Source organism: Lactuca saligna, chromosome 3 (genome assembly GCF_052625555.1).
Source record: "Lactuca saligna cultivar CGN05327 chromosome 3, ASM5262555v1, whole genome shotgun sequence".
NCBI lineage: Eukaryota > Viridiplantae > Streptophyta > Magnoliopsida > Asterales > Asteraceae > Lactuca > Lactuca saligna.
This window is the reverse complement of record NC_136419.1, coordinates 70,108,745-70,131,318: the sequence shown is the minus strand read 5'-3', so window position 1 is coordinate 70,131,318 and position 22,574 is coordinate 70,108,745. Positions and strand designations below refer to the sequence as shown.

At 37.6% G+C, this 22,574-nt stretch overlaps 1 protein-coding gene across 2 annotated transcripts; it reads left to right on the top strand.

Annotated features, from left to right (window-relative positions):
* Positions 1-12,503: 12,503 nt before the first annotated feature.
* Positions 12,504-15,486, top strand: MCA1 (PLAC8 family protein). 2 transcript variants are annotated; one of them, XM_078985316.1, is made up of 9 exons: positions 12,504-12,835; positions 13,098-13,138; positions 13,297-13,876; positions 13,955-14,367; positions 14,452-14,528; positions 14,655-14,726; positions 14,838-14,944; positions 15,029-15,122; positions 15,230-15,486. In XM_078985316.1, the coding sequence occupies exons 3-9, from the start codon at positions 13,466-13,468 to the stop codon at positions 15,280-15,282; spliced, it is 1,227 nt and encodes a 408-aa protein (XP_078841442.1). In that variant the 5' UTR covers positions 12,504-12,835; positions 13,098-13,138; positions 13,297-13,465; the 3' UTR covers positions 15,283-15,486. The 2 variants fall into 2 exon arrangements, with proteins under 2 accessions (XP_078841442.1, XP_078841441.1); XM_078985315.1 differs by lacking the exon at positions 13,098-13,138.
* Positions 15,487-22,574: the final 7,088 nt, after the last annotated feature.

Genomic DNA, 22,574 nt, shown 5'->3' with positions numbered 1-22,574 from the left:
CATTAGATCTTTATTATTTAGATAATGATTTTCATCAAAATATGTTTAAATTATGAATATTTAGGGTTTATTATGTTAAAATATAATTTCTGGAGAAAATCCTGCTTTAAAATCACGAAAAACGGGCTTAAAATGTTAAAAATATCAAAAACGGGCTAAAAGTGACAAATTTCTGAATTCTGGCCGAGGTTCGGCCTTCTGATGCTGAAACCGAGAGGAGAGAGGGCAGAAACCAAGAGGGGAGAAGAGAGAGATCAGGAACCGAGAGGGGAGAAGAGAGAGAGCAGGAACCGAGAGGGGAGAAAAGAGAGAGCAGGAACCGAGAGGGGAGAAGAGAGAGAGCAGGAACCGAGAGGGGAGAAGAGAGACCTAGAGAAGAGAAGAGATAGAGAGGAGAGAAGAGAGAACAGAGACCGAGAGGGGGAGCGAGGCGGGAGGAACAGAGAGTGAAGAAGCGACAGAGAGGAGAGGAAGCGATAGAGAGCGAGAAGCGACAGAGAGGAGGCGACAGAGAGGTGAGAGGTGGCGACAGAGAGGCGAGAGGTGGCGATAGAGACCGAGAGAAGGGAATGGGAACCGAGAAGGGACAGAGACCGAGAACAGAGGCTCTGTCCTTGCAAGTTTCGGCCCGAGAGGCCTCTCTTCTTGGTTTCTGTTCCTAAGAAGGATTTTGGTTCCTAAAGCCTATTTTTCTCGTTTTTACCCCGTTTTAAGCCGTTTTCGACCTGGTTAAGGGCCGGAATGACCCGAATGATTCTAAAAAGTTACGGGAACTTTTGAGAGAGATTTTGGAGAGATTTCACATACTTGGAGAGATTTGGGAGAGATTTGACATTCTTGGAGAGATTTCTCATACAAAGAGATATTTGAGAGATGTTTCACATACTTAGAGAGATTTGGGAGAGATATGAAATTCTTGGAGAGATTTCTCATACAAAGAGATATTTGAGAGAGATTTCACATACTTGGAAAGATTTGGGAGAGATTTGACATTCTTGGAGAGATTTCTCATACAAAGAGATATTTGAGAGAGATTTCACATACTTGGAGATATTTGGGAGAGATTTGTCATAGAGAGAGATAGAGTGGAAACGATTGAGAGAGGTTCCATGTGTGAAAATTGTGAGTGTTTGGCCCCGCAATGCAAGGTTTTTGAGCCCCGTTAAGTCATGATTAAGGATCCTACACACTCCCGATGAGTATGCAACATGGTTTTTATCAGTTTAGTTCATTGATTAGCACTAAGGCTTAGGAAATTTTAACACAAGACTTTTCCCAAGTGATGTTTTCCTATTAATATAGCAAGTTATACAGTATGAACATAACACAAACCCTAATGCACAAGGTTTAATCGAGTTGACCGCTTTGACTTGAGGACTTGACTTGACTCAAGATTGACGATTGTCACATCCGTTGGCTAGTTTTGACTTTATTTTTAATCTTATGTTTTTAGTAGGCCGGGACTGCTAAAGTATGTTAAAAATCCATAACTTCTTTATATGATGCCTGATTTCGTCTGTCTTTTCACCATCTTACTCCTGTTGTGGAGACCTTCAATTCTCGTTTAGGTTGTGTTAGCTAAAAATCGTTCGATCTTTAATTCGAGTTTTTAGCTCTCTACTGCTATTACGAAACTTAGAAAATTCGTAACGTCTTCATACGAGGTCCAATTTGAGCGATCTTTTTATGTACGTTCACTGTTTAACGTAATCTATGACTTTTGTTTAGATACTTAAGGCTAAAATGCATTTTATTGGACTTTCACTTTTTACGTTTAATAATGTTTTACCGGGTGTCGTGAATATTTGACTGATCATAATTTCTTCATTATAACCCGGTTTTGAACGTTCTTTATGTTTTTGGAAACCTTGGCACGATATCTAACATTTGATGCATCCCAAATTTAGATTTTTGAGCACTTTATTTTTGAGGTTAATTTCGTTGATTCCAAATAGTTTCGTTGTATTTGAATTTTGAGTGTTACATTGCTTTGGAAAAATATAGGGTTGTCACATCATCCCCCCGTTAGAGTGAATTTCGTCTCGAAATTTAATATAAGACAGAGTTTACGGGTTAGGAAAAAGATGCGGGTACTTTTGTTTCATCTGATCCTCACGTTTCCAGGTGTATTCAGGTCCTCGCTTGGCGTTCCAGCGGACCTTTACAATAGGTATGCGGCTTTGTTTAGTTATTTTTATTTCCCGATCCATGATTTCTACTGGTTCTTCTACGAATTGAAGATTCTCATTTATTGCAATTTCATCCAGAGGGACGACGAGGGTCTCATCGGAAAAACACTTCTTTAGGTTTGATACGTGAAAGGTAGGGTGTACGTTGTGGACCTCCTGAGGTAATTGAAGTTTGTTAGCCACCAGACCGATCCTGGAAAGGATCTCGAATGGTCCGATGTACCTTGGGTTCAGTTTCCCATGCTTTCCAAAATGTATTAATCCTTTCTAGGGAGAGAATTTTAGTAGGACACGGTCTCCAACCTGGAATTCCAAGGGTTTCCGTCTTTTATCCGCATAACTCTTTTGTCTATCCCTTGATGCCTTCAGTCGTTCGCAGATCTGAACAATCTTCTCTGTAGTTTCTCTTATGATTTCTGGCCCAGTGAGAGTATTGTCTGTTGCTTGTCTTCTTGCTAGTTGTGTGTTACCCACTTTAGCCCAACACAGAGGTGATATGCACGTACGGCTGTAGAGGGCTTCGAAAGGAGCTGCCTTGATGCTAGTGTGGTAGCTATTGTTGTACGAAAACTCGACCAATGGTAAATGGGTGTCCCATGCCTTGCCAAAATCGATTACACAAGCTCTCAACATATCTTCTAGGGTTTGTATAGTTCTCTCACTCTAGCTGTCGGTTTGTGGATGATACGCAGTACTCATGTCTAGTCTCGTTCCTAGAGCTCTTTGCAGCGACTGCCAGAACCTTGAGGTGAATCTATTGTCTCGGTCCGAGATAATGGATATTGGCACACCATGCAACCGTACAATCTTCCTGAGGTATGTTCTAGTTAGCTTCTCCAATTTATCTGTTTCTTTGATTGGTAGGAAGTGCGCGGATTTACTTAACCTGTCAACGATCACCCAGATGGTGTTGAGTCCGCTTTCCGTCTTGGGTAATTTGGTTATGAAATCCATGGTTATTCGCTCCCACTTCCATTCGGGTATTTCCGGTTGTTGTAACAATCCCGAGGGCTTTTGGTATTCCACCTTGACTTTGGCGCACGTCAGACATTTGCTCACGTAGGTAGCAATTTCGGCTTTCATGTTCGACCACCAGTATAGTTTCTTGAGGTCCAAATACATCTTATCGGAGCTGGGATGTATGGAGTATCGTGTCTTATGGGCTTCGTTCATGATGACTTCTCTGAATCCGCCAAACTTCGGTGTCCAGATCCGATTCATGAAGTAACGAACTCCATCATTCTTGACTTCAAGATTCTTATCCATTCCCCTTAAGGCTTCCCCAGTCACATTTTCGGATTTCAAGGCTTCTATATGGGCTTCATTGATTTGCATGGACAAGTGTGAATGGATCGTCATAGTTAGGGACTTCACTCGGCGGCCCGAGTTTTCCTTTCGGCTGAGCGCATCAGCCACCACGTTAGCCTTGTCAGGATGATATCGAATTTTGCATTCGTAATTATTTAGTAATTCTACCCACCATCTTTGTCTCATGTTGAGTTCTTTTTGGTTGAGGATATGCTGGAGGCTTTTATGATCGGTGAAGATAGTACATTTTGTGCCGTAGAGATAGTGTCTCCATATCTTTAGAGCGAAAACGACCGCTCCTAGCTCAAGATCGTTCGTCGTGTAGTTTACTTCACGCGTCTTTAGTTGTCTTGAGGCGTAGGCGATGACCTTCCCTCGCTGCATCAGAACACACCCAAGTCCTTGGTTTGACGCATCACAATAGACCACGAAGTCCTCTGTTCCTTCTGGTAAGGTTAGGATGGGCGCACTACATAAGGCTCGCTTTAGTGTTTGAAACGCAGTGTCTTGTTTTTCTCCCCACTCGCAGGTCACACTTTTCTGCGTTAGGGTGGTAAGCGGCTTGGCAATCTTTGAAAAATTTTGTATGAACCTTCGGTAATACCCGGCGAGTCCCAAAAATTGTCCGATTTCTATTAGGGTCCTTGGAGTTGTCCAATTCTCTATTGCTTTGATCTTGGAAGGATCCACGTGTATCCCCTCGTTGCTTACTATGTGACCTAGGAAATCTACTTCCCGAATCCAAAACTCGCACTTTGAAAATTTTGCGTAAAGCTTTTCTACCCTCAATGTTTCCAAAACTTGGTGGAGGTGTTGGCTGTGTTCTTCCTTGCTTCTTGAATAGATGAGTATATCATCTATGAACACGATCAAAAATTTATCCAGGAAAGGACGACATACTCGGTTCATCAAGTCCATGAACACCGCTGGTGCATTTGTCAATCCAAACGGCATCACTACAAACTTGTAGTGACCATAGCGTGTTTGGAATGCCGTTTTGGGGATGTCTCCTTCCAGCACTCGCAGTTGGTGATAACCAGATCTAAGATCGATCTTTGAGAAATAGCTTGCTCCTTGTAGTTGATCGAAAAAACCATCTATGCGTGGTAGGGGATATCGGTTCTTGATCGTGAGTTTGTTCAGCTCCCAGTAATCGATGCACATGCGAAAGGATCCGTCCTTCTTCTTCACGAATAGGATCGGTGCTCCCCATGGTAAGAAGCTCGGTCTGATGAAGCCTTTGCTCAGCAGTTTGTTTAGTTGAATGGACAGTTCCTGCATCTCGGCTGGGGCTAGACGGTACGGCGATTTTGCTACTGGAGTAGCTCCGGGAATTAAGTCGATCCTGAACTCGACTTGGCGTTCTGGTGGGATCCCTGGAAGATCTTTTAGGAAGATGTCTGGGAAGTTGCAGACTTCCGGAATGTCTTTAATGTTTTTCGATTCTCGTTTCTTGTCTACTACGTGGGCTAAAAAGGCATGATATTCCTTGCGAAGATATTTTTGTGCTTTAACACAGGAGATGATTTGTAAATTTGTACTGGGTTTGTCACCATAAATGACAAGAGTTTTGTCGTTTGTCACCATAAACGACCCTTTCGTGACAAAGTATATCAGCATGGTGAAGGCTTAACCAGTCCATACCGATGATGACATCAAAACTTCTTATTGAAATTGGCATAAGATCGATTTGAAACAAGTGCTCGTTTAAATTTAATGTACATCCTATGTACATATCGCTTGCGCTACCGTTTTCCATTTCTACAGTGAATATTTTATTGAGTGGTCGGGGTTTTTGATTAAGTAGGTGTTTGAATTTATGACTCACAAAACTTCTCTCCGCACCGCAGTCAAAGAGTATGCATGCATAAATGTTGTCGAGGAGAAACGTACCTGTAACCACCATGGGGTCAGCTATTGCTTCATTTTGTCCTATCGTCAGGACTCTTCCTACACCGCCGATATTCTTTGCCTTGGGGCAATCCCTCTTGAAGTGCCCAGTTTCTCCACACCCATAACATACCTGGCTTACTCCAGTACCAGGAACTTGAGTGATTGGTTGCGCCGGTGCCTTACAGAAACGGGCAGTGTGCCCTTTCCTGTCGCAGTTTTTACAGTGCATTTCTCGACAATTACCGTGGTGATGGTAATTGCATTTGTTGCACTTTGTCAAGTTTCCAACATATTGTTTCGTTGGCGCAGGGGTAGCAGGAGTTGTAGTGGGCGCAGTAGCGGCATGGACCGCCACCATTTGTTTCTTTGAAGGTTGTTGTGAAGTTTTCCCTTTTCTCTTGTTCCAAAACTTCTTCTTGCTGTCGTTGTTGTTGCATCCTTTGGTTGGTTCGGCGACGACGGTCGTGACACTTTGACAGACCCCATGATCAACGAGAGATTGCGCCAGTTCCTTGGCGCTGTCGAATGTTGTGGGTTTGGAGGCTAGCACACTCTCTCGAAGTTGGGGTGATAGTCCCCAGATATACGTTTCCACCTTTGGCTTTCCAGGATCATCATTCCTGGGCAAAGTATTATCAAGTCACTGAATCTGTTGGTATAGCCTGCGATGTCCGAGCCTACCATCGTAAGGCTCCACAGCTCCTGTTCGAGCTTCTGAATCTCGCCTCTTGGGCAATACTCTCGTAGGAGCATTCGTTTCAGGTTTTCCCAACCCATGGAGTTTGCCACTACTAGGTTTAGTGTCTTGACGTGGCCGTTCCACCACGTTAGGGCTCGTTCGGAGAAAGTACAGGCGGCGAATATTACTTTGCTTTCTTCGGGGCATGCGCAAATTTCGAACACAGCTTCCGTTTTCTCTATCCATTGGGATAGAGCCATCACTCCCCCAGTCCCATTAAAGGGATTAGGTTTGCCGTTGGTGAAGTATTTATAAGTACATTCCCCGGAACGGCCTTGGCTTTGGCCATTTGTAAAGCTGTTTATTCCTCCTCCTGACCCGTTGTTACTCATTTGTGCCATCGCTGCGGTTACAGCGGCTGTTACAGCAGCTTGGAACATAGCTGCATCCATAGTTGGAGGGGGTGGTGGAGGTGGTGTTGGAGCTGAGTTTCTGCGTAATGATCTACGAGGAGGCATGTTCTGTCAGAGAGATAACACTAAAGACTATAAGTTTTTAATGATTCGACAATCGTGCACTAGAGGGTTACTTATATCTTGTAATTTGTTTTGAATTTAGTTAATGGTTTCGAAGTAGATATAGCAATCTAGATAATCTGATGAATTTCAAGAGGTATGTAACGAAATACTTCATATATATATATATATATATATGTCACACATAGGGTGCGTTACATTTTTCTTCGTGGTTAGGAAAATTTGACCTATCTAGAGGTCTCCGATTACAAGTTCAAAGAAGGAAAGAAAAACTTTATCCGAGGTCCTATTCTATATCAAAATTGTTGGAGTTGGGCAAGTCCTACTTGCGGCGTGTTGTGCGTTTGGAGCTAGACTCTGCATCCGATTGTTTGACTCCCATTAAACGCCTCTCAAGAACCGCTTGTTGTTCCTTTATCTCTCTTCTATCTTCAAGTGTTGCCTCCATTTGGCTTTGAAGCGTCCCTGTGTGGAGTTGGGTATCTTTGTGTAGTCCGTCCAAACGACGGATGTCTGCAGTGTTACCCTGTGCAGCAGCATTGATCTCATGAATTTTGTCCGCTTGAATGTCCGACTGGTAGGTCTGGGTGGCTATTTGGCCCACAAGAACGGGAAGCGCTCTATCGGCTGAGCCTCCCCCACTGACGTTGTAAAACTCCCGACACATGTCAAAGGGAGGGTGTACACCTAGTTGACGGCTCCAATGGTAGAAATGGATTCCCCAAATGGGAATGGGACCTTGGTAGCCCATTCCAACTTCGGGAGAATGAGGAGCGGGAGGGTTGATTACTTCCGGCTCGGAGTCTGTTCCATCCGTAACTTCCTCTTCCTCCTCTATTGGCTCTTCTTCCTCTTCGACTTCCTCGTCGACTTCGAATTCCTCTTCGACATCCTCTTCGATTTCCTCTGGGTCTTCTTCCGAATCTTCTTCTATCCATCCACCGTTACCTTGGTTTGGGTAGTAGGGATCTCCCAGTACATGGAATCCGACCATTTTGTCTGTACTAGGATAGAGGTATAAGAATGTTATAAGAAAAATTTCTATTTGATGGCATCCTAAGTTTAACTATATCTTGTGGTGTGCAGGTTTTTCATTGTCCTTATAAAAAAAATACTCCTATAGTATTTCGAATTTGCAAGTTTAGTAATTTTATTTGGTAAGTTTTTGACTTGTTGTCCACTATGACCATTCCTCGATGTACGTTGGTCAAATCCAAGATGAATATAGTTGATCAGGCTATAGTTATTCTCTAGTTGATTACACACCTCGAGGTCCAATCGTAGTGTCGCAACTTGCCTTAATACTTTTTAGAAAACTTTGTTATGATACGAGACCGATGCATGCGTGTAAAAATGTATATTTTAAAAGGAAAATATATTGTTTATGAGAACATTTTGTCAGAGGGTTTTTGGTCCCCTTTGCATTTATAGTTTGTATATCTTATGTGGTTCGATATACTTAGTTCACTATCAACAATGCTCTGATACCAATCTGTCACACGCCTAAACCAGAATGGCGGAAACATTCGGGGGTGGATGACTTCACGTAGTACCATAACAATTGAATATCGTAAAGAAAGTAACACAACCATCATATATATATATATATATATATATATATATATATATATATATATATATATATAATAATAATAATAATAATAATAATAATAATAATAATAATAATAATAATAATAATAATAATAATAAAAACGTACATTGTTGCGTAATACATGTCTCCAAAAGAATATTACAATATGATGATTTAAAATGTTTGAATATAGACACCTTAGCGTTCCTTCTTCAAAAGCTGGTAGTTACCTGTATTACTGATTCCCTGAGAAATACAAGTAGTTTCGAACTAGTGTCAACAATAAAGTTGGTGAGTTCATAAGTGTTTTTGTGCTTAAAAAGTATGTCTTTTTAGAAGAAAATAGACGAATGTGATTTCCAGAAAATCCAATATTTTCCACATATAGTTTGAAAAACTCCCAAAAGTTGGAGGGCGTTAGTGTCTTTCGTGCCTAAATGAATAAGATGAATATATAGTCAAAATAATGTAAATATTGAATGCATTCATGAGTATCGTAAACCAAACTTATTTTTATACTTCTGTGTGAGTCTTATAACCATGCTATTGACACAGACTGCCTATAACAACATTCTTCAAGTGTAGTAGTGTTATGACATTTGTCACCCCAGACCTGCCGGTCTAACTGTAGCTAACAGTTTAGGTGCGGGATTTTCAATCCCGTATAGATCTATACACAAGTATCACGCTCTCCCTCCAAGAGATTATGGTTTCTAATACAGGACTTGAAATGCATACTTGAGAGTACGTTGAAGTTGGATATCTCACAACACTTAGTATAAATAGATTTACGATAAGAAGGTCTTTATTTCACTTCAGATGAAAGTATTTCATTTTTCAAGATGTTTACATAAGAATGTATGAATAACTCGCAAACTATACCCATTATGGATTTTCAGAAAATGTGTTCCATTTGGTGAGAGTAACTCGGTGAAATACTAACTTTTTACGTAAAGTAAAACGTTGATATCGAATAATGATAAGATAGAAGTTGTATTTATATCTATATAAAACGATACGTTTTCTTGTATTGTACTTGTATTCCCCCTAAAACATGAAAAGACTTGAAAATTAGTGGTATGAACTCACTTGTTCGGTTTGAAGAGAGTGAGACTAGAATCGAGCAGGACTTCAACTGCGGAAAGCTACGTCTTCGAGCTTCTCGGGGATCTCGGTAGCGTAGAACTTTCGTTGGGGGCTTAGGTATGGAATCGAGGGTGTCGGGATGGCCTCTGGAGCTTACAAGTGTGTGAAAGTGAGAGAGAGTTTGAGAAAAGTGAGCCAAAACCCACAGTTCATGCCCTCTATTTATAGGGTTGAAAGTGTGAGTACGCTGGGCGTACTACAACGTACTACCGGAGTACTCTGGGTGTACGCGTTACGCTGGGCGTAAATTTGCGTCATGGCTTATGACTCGAGTCTAGATAGGCGTAGAGCTTGCAGCCGATGGGACTCGACCCTGCACCTGAGTACACTGGGCGTACTCTCAAATTACGTTGGGCGTAATTCAGGCTTTAATCTTCTAAATTCCGTAACTTTTTGCGTACAAGCTCCGTTTTTCGCGTTCTTTTTATCCATGCGTAGGTGAGACTATGCTCTACAACTTTCATTTAGACTCCGTCGGCTAGTTTTGACTTTATTTTTAATGTTATGTTTTTAGTAGGCCGGGACTGCTAAAGTCCGTTAAAAATCCATAACTTCTTTATCTGATGCTTGATTTCGTGTATCTTTTCAGCATCTTACTCTTGTTGTGGAGACCTTCAATTCTCGTTTAGGTTGTGTTAGCTAAAAATCGTTCGATCTTTAATTCGAGTTTTTAGCTCTCTACTGCTGTTACGAAACTTAGAAAATTCGCAACTTCTTCGTACGAGGTCCAGTTTGAGCGATCTTTTTATGCACGTTCACTGTTTAACGTAATCTACGACTTTTGTTTAGATACTTAAGGCTAAAATGCATTTTATTGGAATTTCAGTTTTTACGTTTAATAATGTTTTACTGGGTGTGTCGTGAATATTTGAGTGGTCATAATTTATTCATTATAACCCGATTTTGAACGTTCTTTATGTTTTTGGAAACCTTGACACGATATTTAACATTTGATGCATCCCAAATTTAAAATTTTGAACACTTTATTTTTGAGGTTAATTTCGTTGATTCCAAATAGTTTCGTTGTATTTGACTTTTGAGTGTTACATTGCTTTGGAAAAATATAGGGTTGTTACACTACCTGACTCGTCGAGTTGGCTAAGGGACTTGTCGAGTCCCTTCAATCCTTTTTGTTTTCAGACATTTTTAAGCTACCCCAAAGCTCCAATTGCAGATCTAGCCTCCTAGGGCATGGTTTCCACGTAAAGTTGCAAACTTTACGTGCATGCAAGCTCTTAAATGCCCAAACCAAGCTAAGGGAGGGGTTTTAGCCAAAGAGAAGGGCCAATGCTTGATAAATTCAGTGACTTTATAACTCTAGGGACTTAGAGGAGTCCAGATTTGAAGTTACAACTTCACATCATGCCCAATACCGAAATGCTCCACAAATATACTAAAAATGGCCTTAAATCCAATAATAAGGAGATCTAATACTAGAGTGATCAAGGTAACAACTTGTTACCTCAAATGGAAGCCTAAACGATGCAGATGCTAGATCTACAAGCCCCTTCCCGTTCCAAGCTTCTCAACCTTCAAACTTCTTCAACAAATGCACCAAAAGCACTCTCTTAGCCTCACAAGCACAAGGAAGTAGCAAAGAAGGTTAGGGATTTCTTCTCTGGGTAATGAGATGATCAGGGAGGCCAAAAGAGGCGGATTAAGTCCTTTATATAGGGTGCAAACCCTAAAAATTAGGGTTTTCCTTTACAGCTCCTACTCGTTGAGTTGGGGCCTTCCGACTCATCAAGTAGGATCTGAATCCCGCATCCTCATAAATGATCTCTACTCGACGAGTTGGAGCTCCCCAACTCGTCGATTCCTAGCATAAAACCTCAAAACTTGGAAAAAAAAATTAAATGATACCTGGAACAGGTGTTACATAGTGACTAAGGATGTAGTGGAGTTGATGTGGCGTGATGTGTCGGTAACAACCTTGTGAACCACTCCTTATACTTATAGCCTAACTTGGGGTGATTTTCACTAGTAGAAACCCCCTTCATGTCGGTTCCTACGCGTGATATTGCCTCAATACCAGCCAACCTAACAGTTTATTAGAAACAATAATTTAATAAGACAAAAGCAAAGAAAATTAGGATGATATAAGAAAACGATGGAAGAGACGGGATGAGGGAAACGAAAGCCGAAGATAGGTTGAGGAAGGCAGTGACACGTGTCTACATGTGTTTATCTTGAAGCTCCCCCAATAACAAAAGGATGTAACTTCTGATTTTTTTTTAGGTTTCTTTGTTTTTTTTTTTCATGTGTTTTTCACAATCAATATCTTTCATAATATTTGTTAAACATAAAATATCAAAATTCAAAATATGATAACTTATATTTATTATCTATAAAAATGATTTATTTATTTTTGTTAACAACTATTAATATATATATATATATATATATATATATATATATATATATATATATATATATATATATATATATTTTTTTTTAATTTATTTTTTTTTAAATTAGGTCAAAATATATATCAAATGTACAAAACCTTTTTTCTTTTTTTGTGAGCATTTAAATATTATTAGTCTCCATCTAAATCTTTATCACATGTCCATGTTTATGCATATGATTTGATATATTATTTAACTATTTATAAAGTATGTGTTTTATTACGTTTAGTTGATAATATGATTTATTTTTTAAGTTTTGTTAAGTTGTAATAAAAAAATAGCTTATAAACTATTCTAAAAAGAGATAATTAGACTAGGTTTTTAAGATTTTTTTTTCCTAAATTTTTCCAAAATTTATGCTTAATTAGTTATAAAAAAACATAATTTTTTAATAAACTAGCTTTCCAACTAATAATTAGTTTTTACCGAACATTATTTTTTATTTCAGTTTATATATTTTAGCTAGATTATCAACTAGTTTTTATCATATATTATTTTTTATCAGTTAGTTTTTTAACTAACAACTATTTTTTTAACTAAACAAATTGTTTTTCGATTAATATTTAAAAATAGGTAAATATGGTTAAAAAAGAATAGCACAGCCAATTTTAGATTTGTAAAGGGTTGATTGTACATATTTGGGTTAGATTTGTCTTCATATGCAATCTAACAAATTATTTGGGGGCATCAAATGCAATTTTGTGAAATAGGCAAACACACTATACATCCTAATATTTTACAACTTTGCTTCTCTGTCACTGTTTCTTTACCCCCCCTCTCTCTCTCTCACACACACATTGCTAGAGAAGAGACAAACGACACCGAACCCAACTCCCCACTGTTTTAGAGAGAGAGAAAAAGAGAAGGTTCAATTTCTTCCAAAATGCTCTGGAATCTATCATGGGGAAGAAGAATCAGGAAATAGAAGAAGACGAAATTCGTCTGTGTTTTGACTAACCAATCCAGCAAATAAATGCATGCTCGTTGTATCTGCTTCAATGCTCACCAAACAACTACACACATTTTATCCAGCAAACAAAAGCTAGCAAATTCCTCAATGAACCCTAAAAGAGTGAACACCAAAGGTAAAAATTCATATATCTATTCAACATTCTGAAATTTTCTACTTCGTTTACCACTTCGTTTACTTTCACACTCTTGTGTGTGTTAATTGTCGGTGAATACGGACTAATATATGCATGCCAATTGTTCTTTCAAATTGCATCTGTTGCGATTAAGGTCAACTTTAATTGAATCTAAAAAATTCTCTTCTTTTAAATGATTATGCGCTGTTTTTTTATTTATTATAATTTGTATTTTTTTTCTTTGATCTACTTGTTTTTTTAGAGTTTCTTCCAGTAGAAGACTGTAGATTACCGATATACGCTGTATGTATTTTTACCATTTGTTCCTTTTTAGTCAATCCTTCGGCTTTATCAGATAAAGAAAGCGAAAGCGAACAGAGAATCTCTGAGATCTTGTGTCGCTCATTTCCTTTTCACTATCATTCTGCAATAAAATACTGACTAATTTCAATCTTCACCAGATTCTACTATTGAGGATCTTTGAATTCAATTCCATTTCTCGAAGATCCTTTGAAGTTTCCATAAAAGAAACAATCGAACCTATTTCTATTTGGAATGCGCTTCACGAATCCGTGAATCGAGAAACATAACAAGTGAAGAAATTTAGGGTTTTGGGAATCAGTTTGAAGAATGGCTGCAGTATGGGATCATTTTGGAGACATTGCAAACGTAGCCCAACTAACAGGTTTAGATGCAGTGAATCTAATAGGAATGATTGTTCAAGCTGCTACCACAGCTCGTTTACACAAGAAAAACTGCAAACAATTTGCAATGCATTTGAAATTGATTGGAAATCTTCTACAACAACTCAAAATCAGTGAGCTCAAAAAGTATCCAGAAACACGTGAGCCTTTAGAACAACTTGAAGACGCATTAAGAAGATCCTACATTTTAGTCAACAGTTGTCAAGATCGAAGCTATCTCTACTTACTTGCAATGGGATGGAATATTGTTTATCAATTCAGAAAAGCACAAAATGAGATTGATCGATACTTAAAGATTATCCCACTCATCACTCTTGTTGATAATGCTCGAGTCAGAGTATATAAACTAAACTTCATCTTGTTCTAAATTCTAATTTATTTTACATCTTTTAGAGTTATAAATATTTTGTTTCAGGAAAGATTGGAGTACATTGAAATGGATCAAAGGGAATACACATTGGATGATGAAGATAGAAAAGTGCAAGATGTTATCATGAAGCCTGATCCTTCACATACTGATACTGCAGTTTTGAAGAAAACACTTTCATGTAGCTACCCGAATTTACCCTTCAAGGAGGTTCTTCAGAAGGAAAATGAAAAGCTTCATATGGAATTACAAAGATCACAAGCTAATTTAGATGTTGGACAATGTGAAGTAATTCAACATCTGATTGAAGTCACTCAAGTTGTTGCTTCAAATTCTCAACATCAACAGGATTCACCAAAAAAGAGAATAGAGCATCAATATCCAGATGTTAACAACACCAATAAACAAGTTCAAGATGAGAGTGATTCAAATACAAATACAAAGCCACACTCAACTTCAAGGTTGGTTTTTGTGTTTTCATAATTTGATAATTTGGGTTTTGGAATGTAAGGGTAAAATGGTCATTTAGTAAAGTGGTGTTGCAGAAGCACATCTTTAGTTCCATATGGACATCAAGAATGGCATTCGGATCTACTTGGGTGTTGTTCAGAGCCTAAGATGTGTATGTTTATTATGTTTTTTCATTTTCTAAACTTTTTTTCCATTATCTGTATATCAAAATATATAAATACTTAAAGTGGTTTTATTTATTTTTTAATTTTTTAATTTTTTGTATTGAAATGTGTAGGCATGAGGACCTTCTTCTTTCCATGTGGGACGTTTTCAAAGATTGCATCTGTGGCAACAAACAGACACATGAGTAAGAATAAGAAGATGCTTAATTGCTTTTAACATTTTATTTTAACAACATAACATAACAAGGGTAAAAATGTCATATATATAATTTAATGTAATGTAACAAATTGAGCAGCTTCAGGAGAGGCGTGTAATGAGCTTATGGCGTATTCTCTAATATTATCATGCTGCTGTTACACCTGTTGCATTAGGAGAAAGCTAAGGAAGACTCTGAATATCACTGTATGTAGTAAAAATTAAGATATTTATTTATTTATTTAATTTTTGATTTTAATTAATTTGGAATTTAATTGTTATGATTGATAGGGTGGGTGGTGTGATGACTTTCTATCACATGTCATGTGCTGCTGCTGTGCACTTGTGCAAGAACTGCGTGAGGTTGAGATGCGTGGAATTCATGGTATGGTTGAATGTGATCTTATATTATTTCTAAAGGGTAAATATGGAATTTGGCAATTGGGATTTATGTGTTGTTGATGAAGGGTAGAAATGGAAATTTGGTTGCAGGTCCAGAGAAGACAAAAACAAGCCCTCCACCTTCTCAGTGGATGGAAAGTTGATTGATTGTAATTTATATGAGAAATAGTTTGTTACATAAGGTTTGGTGTGTTGCCGTTGTTAATACTTAATAGTAAAAAACCTCTCTCTCTCTCTCTCTCATTCTCTCTCTCTCTCTCTCATGGTGGTTGACTACTTTTATGTAAAGTTGTTCTTGATGATATGATAGATTGATAACAATAATTTAATTTTCTATCTTTTCCTTATACTAGTTGTTCATTGTGGAATAGTTATGCTGTTTGCTACACTTTTCATTATTCGGTTTTAAACTAAACCTTATTCGGTTTTCGGGTTCAGGGTTAGTTGGGAACATTCGGTTTGCGGGTTAAAAATATATATATATATATATATATATATATATATATATATATATATATATATATATATATAAAATAAAATAAAATAGACTAAAGAATTGGGGGTTGAAGATGGTATTGGAAAAGACAAACATGTATTAAATTTACAAAGAGTACCTACTTTATTTGCCTTCTTCCCAACCATATAAAATACAAAAGTAATATGACAATTAAAATATAAGAAATTAAATATATTTTTTTCATTTTTATATTCATGTTTAAAAGGATAAAATGAAATGTATTATATTTAATGGAATTAATAATATTTAAATGTCTTCATTTTGTATCGTTTTATGATATTTCTATATTTTTTTCATTTTTATATTCATGTTTAAAAGGATAAAATGAAATGTATTATATTTAATGGAATTAATAATATTTAAATGTATTCATTTTGTATCGTTTTATGATAGAAGGATAAGTAAAAAGAAAATATAGAATGTTTAATTTCTTAGCAAATGTATCTCCAAAATCTATCCTATCTAAAATCATCATCAACAAAACGATAAAAGGATACCAAATCTATCCTACCTAAAATCACCATCAACTTGAATTCTTGGCAAATCCTACATGACGTACGTGAATGATGAACAATAATATAGCTAGAAAAAAAAAGTTAATAGTGGTTGTCGAGACCAATAAAAATATATACCTTTAATCTTGCATACAAAATAACGTATAATGGTAAGGGAATCGAATCCACGGAGATTGGTTCAGTTGTTACTCTAGGTAAATCTTGTTTACAAATACTTGTGAAAATCAAATAAAAGTAAAATTGGGAGATTTTGATATTTTGAGGCGTCTTAAAAAAAAGTTAGAACTATACAAAGATTTAAAAACATAATTCAATAAAAGCAAGGTTTGATGTAAAATCATTACAGATATGAATGCTTGATTTTGGCTTTCATCACAAGGACATTTAGTTAATAATCATTAGAGATTATGATGCAAGACTTATGGTTCAAATTAATTTGGCTATAATAATCCAACAAGTTTGAGATTACTTATATTTTTCTTAGTTAGTAAAATAACTAGAGAAGATCATAACATATTTCCTTAGTTTTAGTTACAATTTCCATTAAGTATATAATTAGTGAAAGTTTACTAGCATTAAGAATTAAAAATCACCAAATTCAAGAGGAATCAAATGCTTTCATTACAATGTTAGAGAAAATGTTTTTATAATTTTGTGAAGTGAAAACTAACACAAGAACCATCTGTTGCTTACTAATTTGAGGATCCATTACTTAATCAAGAAATTAACAAACTAATCACCCAACAAACATCTAAACTCATGAATAAAGACATATAGATGGTAAGATGTTCACATGCAAAACACTTTCATAAAGATCACCACAAGTTCATAATAGTCTTCAAACAACTAAGTATCCATGGATTTTACCAAAATCAACTAAGATTAGTTTAGCCATGCATGACTAAACTTAAGAAACTAAAATAAGAGTTAGAAATATCAAAACATATATCAAGATTCAAGGATGAAGTTTATCAAGGTTTTCTCCCTTCAAAAGCTCCCACAAGTCCAATGAAAACTACAATAGACTGACGTGCAAAAGAACCATACCAACCTTCCTCAAATAACAACCAAAAACAAAATTTCGAAAATGCCCCTCTAGGAGGTCATGTGGGTCGCATGAATTTTGGCCTAATTCTTACGCGAGTCGTATAATCTGGTCAAGAATCGGCGAATTTCATTTCTTGGGTCTGAGTTTCATTAGCCCATTAGCCCAGTTTGCATTCCACTAACTCAAAGCCCACAATTCTTCATTTTTCTTCAACTTTGGCCCGATTCACCTCCTTTACGCCATCCAAAACTCAAATACTCACTCGATTAATCAATTCTACAATTTTAAATATCCTTTTCCATCTTTATTTTAAGATCAAGCCCATGCTGATTGCCATTAGAATGCTTCCAAATTAGCCCATATCTTCTTTTGATCTTCCTAAGCCCAAATCATCAATCTCTTCTTAGACCACTAGCCCGATCGTACCCGTCAAGTAATTCAGATATGCACCACAAGCTACTTGTTTCAAGGCTTCGAACTCTCGTAACCGCTTCGTATTGAATAGTCTTTGATAAATTTGCAAATAAGCTCAAAAGACTAGAAAGAACTCGATAAAGATGAAAAAGAACAAAAAGAGAAAATATGTATGAAGACTAACTAAAATGAGATGAATTATGCTAAAATAAACTAGAAAAAGAAGTAAATAAAATGAAACTATCAAATCGCCCCAAGCTTAAACCTTACTTGTCCTCAAGTAAGACAAGTCTAAAATGAACTCGGGATGAACTAACCTAAAAAAAATGAATGAACATCTTAGGTAGGAATTCAAGACAACACCCTTAAAATAAAAAAATAATCAATTTTTTTTAGAAATAAAAATCACATTAAGGGACAAGCCTTTGTTACACTTATAAAAAGGGATAAAGCTTGTATGCGATACAAAACAACCTTGCATACTTCACCAATATGGTTCACATGAAATAATTACACAATCCAATTTAGCCCACACACCATAATAAAGTGTTCCTATGTTAGAATATTCCTTACTCCCCACAACTTTCACCCCACGCCAAGGAACAAAACTTAGAAAAATATCTCATGCCAAAAATGGCAAGGAATGAGCTATGCACAAAAGTTGTTGAAACTACAATCATCTAAAGGTGTAAGTGCTCTTACCAAAGTGAGATCCATGTAGAGTGAAGATACGAACACATGATGAACAATGAGCTCAATTAATGTAGCTGCCAACTAAAGATGAAATCTATATTAGAATACTTTAAAATAGAAACAAACTATACAAGACGTAATCCAGAATAATCTAAACATCTAATGAATGAAAAAGGGATACAAGTTCTTGGCCCAACATTTTTTATAAAATTACACTTATAAATATAAACACATGAACTATTGCCATAAAATCTTTTAAATATACAATGAGAAGAATACCAATTTTTTTTAAATGTATTTGCATTTTATGATTGCGATAATATCCAACTTTTCTAAACAAATTTAAGAACTTTTGATAGCTAAAACAAAGAACAATAAAACTTCAAGTTTTCAAAGGATCAAAATTTAACTCTTATAACATAAAAGAACATATAACACTTCACATAGCACATAACAAATATTAGGCTTTTACAAAGAATTGTTGAAAATTGGTGTGAGATTTTCCAAACGACGTTTTAAGCAAATAGCCTATAATTTACGATAGGGACGAGCATCGGAACTAGGTACCCGCTTTCGGAACTGGAACCGCCTCGAAACTGCCTTATGCGGTTTTGGTTCCAGTTCCAAAAAGTTATGGAACCACATTAAGTGGTACTGGTTCTCATTTTTTTTTTGAAGCCGCTACTCGCTGGGTACCCGCCAGAACTAGTTTATACACACACACACACACACACACATATATATATATATATATATATATAACATCCTAAAATTCATGACCAAATTTTTTATTTTTAATTAAGTAATTATAAAACCAGTAGTATAAAAACATTCATAGTGTCATCCCATATCAAAATCAATATGTCGATAATCAAAACATGTCAAAATAAAACAACATCAGAGTATAACTCCCAAAGACCTCATGTACGAAAATCATGGTGTGATACGCTGCAATCATGCCAGCTCCTTTCTTTTCGAAGAAGAAGTACCTGAAACCAAAACTGAAAACCGTAAACACGAAGCTTAGTGAGTTCCCCCATAATACCACATACCCTACAATAAACATATTGCCTAGCATATCCTGGTGCTGGCCTACCCCCTTCGGTCTCTTTCAACTGGTAACCGCCTAGCATATCAGGGTGCTAGCCTACCCCTTCGGTCTCTTTCAATCAGTAACTACCTCACATATATGGGGGCTGGCCTACCCCTTCGATCTCTTTCAACCGGTAACTGTCTAACATATCTGGGTGTTGGCCTACCCCTTTCGTCTCTTTCAACTGGTTACGGGGACTATTTCACCCCTACCACTACCACATAACATCCTTGCATATAAACACATAAATCACATACTGCCTACCATATCTGGGTGCTGGCCTACCCCTTCGGTCCTTTCGACCGGTTACGACGACTATTTCACCCCATACCACTTCTATAGAATAACATAGCATATAAGCATGTAAATCTCAACAAATAGTGGCATACCAAACAATTATCACAAAGACAATCATCTCTACTGTAAACAACTACTAGTGGGCCGACATTGGTGCCTTCAACCCACTCATACTGGGAAAGTAACTCACCTCGAATACTGAAGTAGCTGAAAATCCTCGACTCTGAATATCAAACCAACTCAAGCTCCTAAACATAATTGATTTCCTTTAAGTACCCCTTTTATACTCATAACCCCTTATGGGTCGACTTTGGTCAAAGTCAAAGTCGAAGTCAATGCTCCGAGTTGACTCGACTCGCCGAGTTTGCCCTTCAACTCGCTGAGTTCTCAAGAATCATAAAATCATGGAATCACGATCTAACTCGACGAGTTTTCGTCCAATTTGCCGAGTTCCTCTTTGACTTACAGAATCGCGATATCCCGATTCGACTCGCGAGTTTTTCCCTAACTCGTTGAGTTCGTCCCTTATACAAAAATCGGGACACTTTCAACTGTTAATCCTTCTTAATGCATTAAGTCCCCATTCTTCAAACCAAGGCCCTATCTTCTAGATCCAAGTTGGAGATACGTCTGGAAGGGTAAACTTTCCAACTTTACCCATTAAGAACCTCTCCCCAAGGCATAAACTCAAACCCTAATCTAAAAGGGCTTAGATCCTACTCCAAAAGCCATTAAAACTTCAAGAAGATCATAAGGTCATAAATATGGACTCTAGGGACAATTTGGTCACGTAAAGCTCCTATCTTTACTTGCATGCATAACCTAATAGGGATTAAAAGACCAAAATGATGGTCTAAAGGTTGCATGAGACTTCCATGGCCATAAAGTTGGCACCTTTATGCCATGAAGTCCCCTCGGGATCCTAGATCTGAAGGGTTTTCTCAAGTGGGATGTCCAAATGCCAACCATCAATATATTTGGACCAAAACATGAAGCAAAACATCTTAAAACTAGATCTAAGCATGCCATAGAAAAGGTTGAAGCTTTATACTTTAGATGAACCAGAAATGAAGCCCAACTTCTGGATCTACTCTCCTCCTACATGTTCTTACTCCTCCTTTAAGCTTCTCTATCTTCAAACTCATAAAGAATGCATAAGATTAGCTCACAATCACCAAAAAAGGCTTAGGGTTTTGGATAGTGGAGGCTAGAGATGAGGCCAACACCTTAGGGTTAAGGTGTTTAAATAGGGTGCGAAACCCCGAAATTAGGGTTTCATTTCTGCTAGCCTACTCGACGAGTTGGGAGACAGTTGAGGCCTCCCAACTCGTCGAGTAGGTTTCCAAAACCGCGGTCCAATTCATCTCTACTCGACGAGTTTGGGGCCTCTAACTCGTAGAGTTTTTACATAAAAGTGAATAATTATAAATTAAATACATACCAGGAACCAGACATTATAATTATCCTCCACTTATCTCAAACTTCTTCCTTGACGTCTGCTGCAGCTGTAAATATCTATGGGTAGTGCTCCCTCATCTCATCATCCGCCTCCCACGTCCATTCCGAGTCCTTGTGGTGCTACCACTGCACCTTCACCAACTCTACCCTGTTGTTCCTTAGATCCTTCGTCTTCCTATCGAGAATGGCTACTGGTCTCTCGATGTAGTTCAGGCTGTCATCCACCTGAATATCCTCTAAAGGCACAACCGCGGAGTCATCCACTAAGCAATTCCGCAACTGGGAGACATGAAAAGTGTTGTGGATCCGTCTAAGTTCTTTCGGAAGATCCAACTTATACATCACCTTGCCTACCCAGGCTATAACCCTAAAAGGTCCGATATACCTGGGGCCCAACTTGCCCCGTTTTCTGAAGCAAATGACACATTTCCCAGGTGACACCTTTAGAAGGACCATATCCCCGACCTGAAACTCCAGGTCCGATCTGCATCTGTCGGCATAACTCTTCTGCCGACTCTAGGCCGTCTGTAGTCTATTCCGAACCTGTTGAATCTTCTCCTTCGTCTTGAGTACCACTTAAGTACTCCCCATGACCCTCTGTCCTACCTCACCCCAACAAAGTAGGGTCCTGCACTTCCTCCCATAAAGCATCTTAAAGGGAGACCGATCAATACTAGCATGGTAGCTATTGTTATAATAGACCTCTGCCAATGGAAGGTAGGTATCCTATCTATCATCGAAGTCTAGGACGCACTCCCGCATCATATCCTCTAAAGTCTGAATGGTACGCTCACTTTGACCATTCGTCTGCGGGAGGAAGGCCGTGCTAAAATGTAGATGGGTGCCTAACTCGTCATGAAACTTCTTCTAGATTCAGGAAGTGAACCGCACATCCTTGTTAGAAATCACCGAAACCAGCACCCCATGCTGAGCTACTACCTCCCTTATGTAAATGTATGCCAGATTTTCGGCCGAAATACTCTCCTGGATCGGTATGAAATGTGCACTTTTGGTCAACCCTAAACCCTAAACCTTAAACCCTAAACCCTAACCCCTAAAGTCTAAACCCTAAACCCTTTATAAACACCCTAAACCCTTTATAAACACCCTAAACCCTAAACCCTGAACCCTTAACCCTAACCTCTAAATCCTAAACCCTTTATAAACACCATAAACCCTAAAACCTAAACCCTAAACCCTTTATAAACATCTAAAATTAGAGGTTCTTACAGTTCTTAACCTTTTTTGGTTCTCATTTGAACCTTTACCTATATATATATATATATATATATATATATATATATATATATATGTAGATAAAATAAAATAACATAGACTAAAGAATTCGGGGTTGAAGATGGTATTGGAAAAGACAGACATGTATTAAATTTACAAAGTGT

What these genes read in the sequence shown, in the direction of transcription:
- MCA1 (XM_078985315.1), top strand. Translation starts at nt 13,466, where the DNA reads ATGGCTGCAGTATGGGATCATTTTGGAGACATTGCAAACGTAGCCCAA. An exon ending in TTGTTCAGAGCCTAAGATGT is followed by an intron (nt 14,529 to 14,654) that starts GTATGTTTATTA and finishes TGAAATGTGTAG; the next exon opens with GCATGAGGACCTTCTTCTTT. An exon ending in TGAGATGCGTGGAATTCATG is followed by an intron (nt 15,123 to 15,229) that starts GTATGGTTGAAT and finishes ATTTGGTTGCAG; the next exon opens with GTCCAGAGAAGACAAAAACA.